At 67.6% G+C, this 9133-nt stretch overlaps 1 protein-coding gene across 1 annotated transcript; it reads right to left on the bottom strand.

Annotated features, from left to right (window-relative positions):
• Positions 1–20: 20 nt before the first annotated feature.
• Positions 21–7451, bottom strand: RHBDL1 (rhomboid like 1). Its single transcript, XM_059484492.1, has 8 exons — positions 7291–7451; positions 4426–4584; positions 3992–4216; positions 2767–2915; positions 2572–2684; positions 2204–2304; positions 996–1056; positions 21–927 (listed from the first exon to the last, which is right to left on the bottom strand). Exons 1-8 carry the CDS (start codon positions 7327–7329, stop codon positions 656–658), a joined length of 1119 nt encoding a protein of 372 aa, XP_059340475.1. The 5' UTR covers positions 7330–7451; the 3' UTR covers positions 21–655.
• Between the last annotated feature and the right edge of the window lie 1682 nt (positions 7452–9133).

Here is a 9133-nt window from a genome sequence, read left to right as displayed (position 1 = left end):
CACGAGCCCGCAGTGTGCAAAATATTTATTTATACTCCAAAAAGGTCTGGGGGGGGTTAGAGCGGGGACCCCCCGCGCCCCCATCCCGGGGCCAGCCCCTGTCCCGGGAGGGCGGCCGGGGCCGGGGCGGGGCGGGGGGGCCGTGCCGCCGAGGGCACCGCCAAACGAGTCGCGCCGGTCTCAGCTGGTTCCTGCCGGGCTCTCCCCATAGCCTTCTCCTTGTTAAATTCCTCTTTCTTTTATTTATATTTATTTTGGCATAGAAAAATAAATCGCTCCTCTTTTGGCACCAGTCCTTGGTGTGAAAGTGCAGGTCCTGGGGGGCTACAAGCGGCCCCCGCCCTGGGCAGGGGGTCCGGGAGCCGGGGGGGGGTCCCCGCTGGCCCGGCTCCCTCCCGAGGGGCGCGTTCCGAGCCCTGCGGGCACCCCGGGGGCGCTGGCGGTGCCGGGGCAGGGCTGAAGCTCCTTTGGGGACGGGGTGCGGCGGGCGGGGGGCGGCGGGGACACGGGGGGCGCAGCCCGGGGCGGGGGGCGGCGCGATCGCTAGCACCGAGGGGACAGGCGGGCGGGGGGCGGCCTGTCCCCATGTCGCGCGCGGGGACCCCCCCAGCCCCTCCAGCGGCGGCTCGGACACCGAATCAGCCGCGGGGTCGGGCTAGGGCGGCGGGGGGATCTGTGCCCCCAGCAGGTCGTAGGCGAAGATGTTCCAGAAGACGGCGAAGAGCAGGAAGGTGCCGTAGGAGAGCAGCAGCACCCACCAGCCGCACTGGTCCTGCAGGCTCTCCTCGTAGCTGCGCAGGATGGTCAGCCCCATGCTGATGCCCACGATGGCCCCCGCCAGGTGCGCCATGAAGCTGGGCTGGGGGCCCGAGGCCGGCAGCGGAGGGGAGAAGCGGAGCCAGACAGCGCGACCGACCTCGGAGCTCACTGCGGGACAGGGCAGGGCTGAGCCCGGGCCGGGCAGCGCGGCCGGGGGAGCGGGGGGCGGTACTCACTGCACACCAGCGCCAGAACCATCCGCAGCAGCTTGTAGGGACAGCGCATCCCGGCCCAGTTCTGCGGGAACGGAGAGAGAGAGGGATGGGGGATGGAGGGATGGATGGATGGATGGATGGATGGATGGATGGATGGATGGATGGATGGATGGATGGATGGATGGATGGATGGATGGATGGATGGATGGAGGGATGGATGGATGGATGGATGGATGGATGGATGGATGGATGGAGGGATGGATGGATGGATGGATGGATGGATGGATGGATGGATGGATGGATGGATGGAGGGATGGATGGATGGATGGATGGATGGATGGATGGATGGATGGATGGATGGATGGATGGAGGGATGGATGGATGGATGGATGGATGGATGGATGGATGGATGGATGGATGGATGGATGGATGGATGGAGGGATGGATGGATGGATGGATGGATGGATGGATGGATGGATGGATGGATGGATGGATGGATGGATGGAGGGATGGATGGATGGATGGATGGATGGATGGATGGATGGATGGATGGATGGATGGATGGAGGGATGGATGGATGGATGGATGGATGGATGGATGGATGGATGAGGGATGGATGGATGGATGGATGAGGGATGGATGGATGGATGGATGGATGGATGATGGATGGATGGATGGATGGATGGATGGATGGATGGATGAGGGATGGATGGATGGATGGATGGATGGATGGATGGATGGAGGGATGGACATGGATGGATGGAGGGAGGGATGGGGGATGGATGGATGGATGGATGGATGGATGGATGGATGGATGGAGGGATGGATGGATGGATGGATGGATGGATGACAGGCTGGCACCAGTGATGCTCCAGCACTGAGGCAGGTGCTTCTGCCAGAGCCCCTGGAATGCTCCATGGAGCCCCCACAGGCCCCATCTCCTCCCCCCCCCCACATCCACCCCATGATGTCACCCAAGGTGTCCCTCTGTGACAGTGCCACCCCTAATGCCACCCCTAATGCCACCCACTGCATCCCCCCACCACTGCTGCCCACCACAGTGCCAGCCACCCCATGGCATCCCCCCCAAATGTCCCACCACCCTGATCAGCCTGCAGACAGTTCCCACCCCCGTTGTCACTCCAAGGCACCCCATACCATGCTGCCCACCCTACAGAGCCATCCCCCCGTCCCCCCCCCCCCCAGTGTCCCCTTGTCCCCTGGCTGACCATGACGACGTTGGCGAGGTGAGCAGAGCAGAGGGCGTAGACTCCCCCCGAGCCCCCGACCAGGGGCGCCCTCATGTCCGTGATGGAGACGGTGAGGGAGCCTGGGGGCACAGACAGGGCTCAGCATGGGGCCTCACCCCACAGCACTAATTAATTACTGCCTACATTAATTAATTACAGCCTGCTTTGCCCCCCAGCCCCCGGCCAAGTGACGCTGGCACTGCCAGCAGAGCCCAGCATCCCCACCAAACTCAGAGTGCCCCTCAGAGGAGAGTGCCCCTCCCCGTGCCCTCCCCGGGCTGGTGACAGGGACGGACAGGGCGATGGGGACAGGGGGACAGGACAGCGCCCCCCATGGCAGCACCCACCTGCCAGGACCCCGGCCAGGTAGAGGAAGCTGATGCGCAGGATGCCGTGCACCATCTCCAGGGGCACCCCGATCATCAGCTGCAGGAGGGCGTTGAACCCCAGCTGCTCCAGCCTGCCCGAGCACAGGAGGGGACAGGGGGGCTCAGCCTGTGCAGCCCTGGGTGTCCCCGTGTCCCCTCCCAGGCAGGACCTACCCCACGTGCATGAACATGTAGGTGAGGAAGCGCCAGGCGCGGGCACGGTGCCCGGGGTGATAGACCAGGGGGCTCTTCATGTACTCGGGGTGGTAGGTCTGCAGCACCCACTTGTTCAGCCGGGCCCCGTAGCACAGGAACACGATGATCTGGGACAAACCCCGTGGCTGTCACCCCCCTGCACCCCACGGACACCAGGGTGCCACAGCTGGGGTCACCCATCCCTGCTGCCCCGGGTGTGGGTCACACATGTGGGCACAAGGGCATCAATAAACAGGGTCCTCCGTCCCTCCACCCCCGGGTGAGTGCCCCAGAGGCACCAGGACATCACAGCTGGGGTCACCCATCCCTTCTACCCTGGATCTGAGCGTCTCCATGAGTCCCATCCATGGGCACAAGGACATCATGACTGAGGTCACCCATCCCCTCTGTCCTCAGCACCACCCTGGACACCAGGACATCACCACGGGGGTCACCCAACCCTCACCCCATATCAGAGCCCATCCATGGGCACCAGAACAGCACAACTGGGACCAGCCAGCCCCACTGCCCCAGCTCTGAGCCACCCACGTGGGCACAGAGATGCCACACCCAGGGTCACACAGGGTCACCCATCCCTTCATGCCAGCTCTGTGTGCCCAGGAGCTCACAGCCAGGGTCACACACCCCTTCATGCCAGCTCTGTGTGCCCAGGAGCTCACACCCAGGCTCACCCATCTCTTCATGCCAGCTCTGTGTGCCCAGGAGCTCACAGCCAGGGTCACACACCCCTTCATGCCAGCTCTGTGTGCCCAGGAGCTCACACCCAGGGTCACCCATCCCTTCATGCCAGCTCTGTGTGCCCAGGAGCTCACACCCAGGCTCACCCATCTCTTCATGCCAGCTCTGTGTGCCCAGGAGCTCACAGCCAGGGTCACACACCCCTTCATGCCCATCTGTGTGCCCAGGAGCTCACACCCAGGCTCACCCATCTCTTCATGCCAGCTCTGTGTGCCCAGGAGCTCGCAGCCAGGGTCACACACCCCTTCATGCCAGCTCTGTGTGCCCAGGAGCTCACAGCCAGGGTAACCCATCTCTTCATGCCCATCTGTGTGCCCAGGAGCTCACAGCCAGGGTCACACACCCCTTCATGCCCATCTGTGTGCCCGGAGCTCACAGCCAGGCTCACCCTGTGCCCTCCCCGATCTCTCCAGCGGGACCGGCAGTGCCACCCCCGTGCCCGCACCTGGGTGAGGGTGACGGCGGCCATGAACACGGGCGGGGGGCAGGTGCGGTGCTGGTAGAAGTACCAGCGCCGGTCCATCTCGCAGGGCAGGATCTCGTAGGCCACGTAGCGGACGAAGCGTTTGTAGATGCCCAGGCCGGTCTCGTCCAGCAGCACGTCGCGGGGCAGCGCCCGCTGCCCGTTGGCGATGGCGCGCTTGAAGCTGCTGGAGCGCTTGCTGCTGATCTGCGGGGAGAGCCGTGCCCGGGGCAGCTCGGGACCCCCGGCCCGGTGCCACCCTCTGTGCCACCCCCGGTGCCACAGCCCGGAGCGGCCGCCCCGAGGCCGCGGTGCCACCCCCACCCCTGGGCACCCCCCGCCCCCCTCCCTGAGAGGCGCCCGGTGCCCACCCCGGGCTGGCACCCGCCCCGTGCCCGTCCCCGCCCGACACTGACCAGGTCTACCAGCTCCTGGTAGCAGACCTGGCCCTCGTCGTTGCCCTGTGCCAGGGCCACCAGCATGTCGAGCTTGGCGGGGTCCAGGGGCAGCTCATGGCTGTGCACCAGGCTGGCGAAGGTCTCCACGCCGATGAAGCCGGTGTTCTCGGGGTCCAGCTGCGGGCACGGCACGGGGCATCACCGCGGTGCCATGGCTGTGCCTCCCTGCTCGCCCGGGGACACCTCCCGGTGCCCCTGGCTCCATGGCTCCTGTCCCTGCCTCTGTGGGGGACACTGCAGCCTGCAGCCGCCATGGGCCGTGCCCTGAGAGGTGCCCTGTGCCCCGTGCCGTGCCCCCTCAGTGCCACGCTGCTGCCTGTGCTGTGCCCCGAGAGGTGCCCTGTCCTCCATGCCATGCCCCGAGAGGTGCCCTGTGCCGTGCCCCTAGAAGTGCCCTGTGCCCTGTGCCGTGCCCCAAGAGGTGCCCCGTGCCTGGAGTCGTGCCCCGAGAGGTGCCCTGTGCCCGTGCCCTGTGTCCCAGGCCATGCCCTGGTGTGCCACGCTGCTGCCCGTGCCGTGCCCCAAGAGGTGCCCTGTGCCCCAGGCCATGCCCCGAGAGGTGCCCTGTGCCCCGTGCCGTGCCCCGAGAGGTGCCCTGTGCCCCAGGCCATGCCCCGAGAGGTGCCCTGTGCCCCGTGCCCTGTGCCGTGCCCCCCTGTGCCACGCTGCTGCCCGTGCCGTGCCCCGAGAGGTGCCCTGTGCCCCGTGCTGTGCCCCGAGAGGTGCCCTGTGCCCCGTGCCCTGTGCCGTGCCCCCTGTGCCACGCTGCTGCCCGTGCCGTGCGCTGTCCCCGTCTCCCCGGGCGCAGCCAGCACTCTCCCACTCAGTTATTTCTCGCCGCCAGCAGCCTGCCAGCCAGGAAGCCACCAAGCTAAACACACGCGCAGCCCTGGCACCAGCCTCCTCCTCCTCCTCCTCCTCTCCTCCTCCTCCCGCTCCTCCCGCCGCCCTTGCCGCTGGATCCACCGCGCCCGGCCCGGGGCACCGTGTGCCATCCCGGGGCACCGTGTGCCATCCCCGGGCACCGTGTGCCATCCCGGGGACTCCGTGTGCCATCCCGGGGGTCCTGGAGCGGGCCGGGCACCCCGAGCCCTCCGGGGACAGCCCCCAGCACGGGGTGCCCCACACGGGACCGCTCATGGGGACAGGGAGCCGGGGTGGCACAGGAGGGTGCGGATGGGGAGGGGGCACCCCCGGGCAGAGCGCAGCCCCTGCAGTCACCCTGAGGTCGTGTGGGGTTTGTTCCCTGCTCCTGCAGGGAGGGAAATGTGGGAGAGGAGCCTCAGCCTCGTGGGATGGGCAGGAAAGGGAGAGCCTGGGACATGGGGTCGTGTCCCTGCAGGGTGGGCGCCCCATCCCTCCCTGTTCCCCCGGCAGGAAACAGCCACAGCCTCTTTACCAGGGGGGTCTGGCTGCCTGGAATGGGGTGCAGGGTGGGATGAGGAGTACAGGGTGGGATGGGGGTGCAGGGTGGGATGAGGAGTACAGGGTGGGATGGGGGTGCAGGGTGGGCTTGAGGTGCAGAGTGGGATGAGGATGCAGGGTGGGCTGGGGGTGCAGGCTGCAGGGTGAGATGGGTGGTGCAGGGTGGGATGAGGGGTACAGGGGGGGATGAAGGAGCAGGGTGGGATGGGCAGTACAGAGAGGGATGAAAGGGTGCAAGGAGGGATGAGGGAGTAGGGTATGATGGGGGAGCAGGGTGGGATGAGGGGTGCAGAGCGGGATGAGGGGTGCAGGGTGAGATGAGGGTACAGGGTGGGATGAGGGGTGCAGGCAGCACCTTCAACCTCTCAGCAGCCGCCAGCCCACGGGAGCAGCCCCAGCCATGAGGAGTGGAAGCACCCTGGTGTCACCTGTGCCCCTGCCCCACAGCCACCACCCCACAGGCTCCACGTGTGTGTTTGTCACGCCGGGACCTGGCACACGCTCTCCCCACGCTGGCACACACTGAGGCACCGGCCCCAGGAGCACCAAGAGCCCTGTCAGCAGCCAGGGAGCCCCTTTCTGCTTTTGGGGTGCATCTCCCCCCATCCCAACCTCACTGGCACCCTCCTCCCGCCCAGGAGGGCGCAATCCCACCCCCGGCCCTCCCCGCGCCGCTCATTCCCGGGGATGAGGCTGCTCGTTCCCGGGGAGCTCGGGCTCACATGGAGCCCCTGTGCCCGAGGGGGTGACACGGGGGACAGCACCGCGGCTCCGGGCTGGGGGACCCAGCCAAGGTCACGGGAACAGCGGGGGGCGAGCGGGGATCAGCTCATTTCCCTGAAATTCCTTCCCCATGCCCAGGGCAGAGCCGCCAGCTGGGCCGGGGCTGGGTGGGGATGGAGGGACGAGGCGATGGAGCTCAGGGGGGCCGGGTGGAACCCCTCGGGGCCGCCCCGAGCCGCGGGCAGAGCCCCGCGCAGCGCCGATGCTCCCCGGCCTCATCCCGCAATCAGGTCACGGGGGTGGGCGCAGACCCCCGCCCCGCCCGCGGCACCGAGCGAGGCACCCCCGGGGCTGCACCCGGCACCCGGAGCCGCCGCTCCGTGCCCAGCACCCCCCGTCCTTGAGGGCGCCCCGGGCAGGATCGGAGCCGGCGCTGCCGGAGGGAGAGGCCACAAGTGCGATGAGCGGCACCGGGCGGGGGTGCCCGCGGCCGTGACGGGGGGCACCGAGGGGCGCTGGCGAGGATGGCACGGCCGCGGTGCCCGCCCTGGCTGGGCAGCGGTGCCCGCTGAGCGCAGCCGTGCCCGGAGCGTGCGGGCACCCCCGCCCCGGTGGCGATGGCCGGTGCCCGGTGCCCCCCCCGAGCGGTGCCCGGTGCCCCCCGGGCGGCCTCACCTGCTCCTGGATGAGCTGCAGCAGGGAGCTCCTGTCCATGCACCCGGCGGGCTGAGGGCTCCGCCGCTCCCCCGCGCCCGGGGCCGGCGAGCCGGGCAGGGGAGCGGCGCGGGCGGCGGGGGCGGCGGCGGGGGCGGCTCTCCCCGCCAGCCCCGCGTTGCGGCGGGCCCGGCAGCGAGCGGCGAGCGGCGGCGCCGGGAGCCGCCGATGGCAGCGGGGCGACGGCGGCGGCGGGGGCGGGAGCGGAGCCGAGCGGAGCCGCCCCCGCCGCAGCGCGCGGCGCAGCGCCCCCCCCTCCCCGCACCCCCCGCCGCCGCCGCCGCCGCGCGGGGAACCGGGACCCGCCCCGCCCCGCCCCGCCGGCAGCGCCGGGACACGGCCACGGCACCGGCAGAGAGCCCACACCGCGATCGCAGCCTGGGATGGGGCCGGCATCCCGGTGCGGCTGCGGGCATCCCTGTACGGGAACCTGCATCCCAGTACGGGAACCTGCATCCCAGTATGGGAACCTGCATCCCAGTATGGGAACCTGCATCCCTGTACGGGAACCTGCATCCCAGTATGGGAACCTGCATCCCTGTACGGGAACCTGCATCCCAGTATGGGAATCTGCATCCCAATATGGGAACCTGCATCCCAGTATGGGAATCTGCATCCCAGTATGGGAACCTGCATCCCTATATGGGAACGTGCATCCCAGTATGGGAACCTGCATCCCAGTATGGGAACCTGCATCCCGGTATGGGAATCTGCATCCTGGTACTGGTACCCACACCCCAATACGGTGACTGCCTCTGGGTGTGATAGCTGCTTCCCAGTGTGGTATTTACATCCCAGTATGGGCACTCACATCCCAGTACTGGTGCCCACAGCCTGGCCCAGCTCCTGCATCCCAGAGCAGCTCTGTGCATCCTGCTGTGGGTGCCTGCATCCTGCTCCGTGTCCCAGCACTGATGGGACCTGGCTCCTGCTGTGATCCCTGTGTCCCAGTACAGGATCTGCACCTGGAATGGAAACCTGCATTCCATTTCCAGTGCTGCATCCCAGTACAGGTACATGTGTTCCAGTACCCACATCCTGGTACCTGGTTGTGCAGCTGCACCCTGTGTGAGGAATCCATATCCTGGTACAGTACCAGCATCCCAGAATGGACCCCAGTGTCCCAGAATGGACCCCAGTGTCCCGGGATGGACACCAGCATCCCAGAATGGACCCCAGTGTCCTGGGATGGACACCAGCATCCCAGAATGGACACCAGTGTCCCAGGATGGACACCAGCATCCCAGAATGGACACCAGTGTCCCAGGATGGACACCAGCACGCCAGCACCAGCTGCCTGCTGAATCTGGCACAGATTGCAAACATTCCCTCCATCCTGTCCCTGACCCCCAGGCCAGCACAGCCCGGGTACACCCCCCATGGCACAGGGACCACGGAGACTCCAGTGCTGTCCCCTGCCCCGGCACAGTGCTCATGGACAGCCTGGCACTGGGTCCCTGGAGCTGGCACCGCTATGGGACATGCCCATTGTCACCGAGGCCAGGCTCCCCTGGGTCCCCAGCAGGGCAGGGGTGTCCCCAGGACCCATCCCTGGTACTGCCCCCACTTCCCAGAGCTGCAGCTCAGCCCCACTGAGGTGCCCGGGGAGCTCTGGTCTGCCCAGCCTTGCCAGACCCTTCCCTGGTGTCCCATGGCCGTGCCAGGCGTGTGCCCAGCCCCACACCCGCGTCTGTGCCAGCACAGCGCCCGTGCCCCGCACGGCAGAGCTATGAATACCCAGCAGGGCACGTGGGCCGCGGCTCCCGGGGGATCCAGCCTGGTTTGGAGTCACCAGGGAGCCCCG

The sequence above is a fragment of the Ammospiza nelsoni genome, chromosome 17 (genome assembly GCF_027579445.1).
Source record: "Ammospiza nelsoni isolate bAmmNel1 chromosome 17, bAmmNel1.pri, whole genome shotgun sequence".
NCBI lineage: Eukaryota > Metazoa > Chordata > Aves > Passeriformes > Passerellidae > Ammospiza > Ammospiza nelsoni.
Note: the sequence above shows the minus strand (reverse complement) of the source record. Positions and strands in the feature narration are given on the sequence as shown.

Coding starts and splice junctions, on each gene's coding strand:
- RHBDL1 (XM_059484492.1), bottom strand. CDS start 7,329: ATGGACAGGAGCTCCCTGCTGCAGCTCATCCAGGAGCAG. Junction 2,916..3,991: donor CCGCCGTCACCCTCACCCAG/GTGCGGGCACGG, acceptor GGTTTGTCCCAG/ATCATCGTGTTCCTGTGCTA. Junction 928..995: donor GGTTCTGGCGCTGGTGTGCA/GTGAGTACCGCC, acceptor CCTGTCCCGCAG/TGAGCTCCGAGGTCGGTCGC.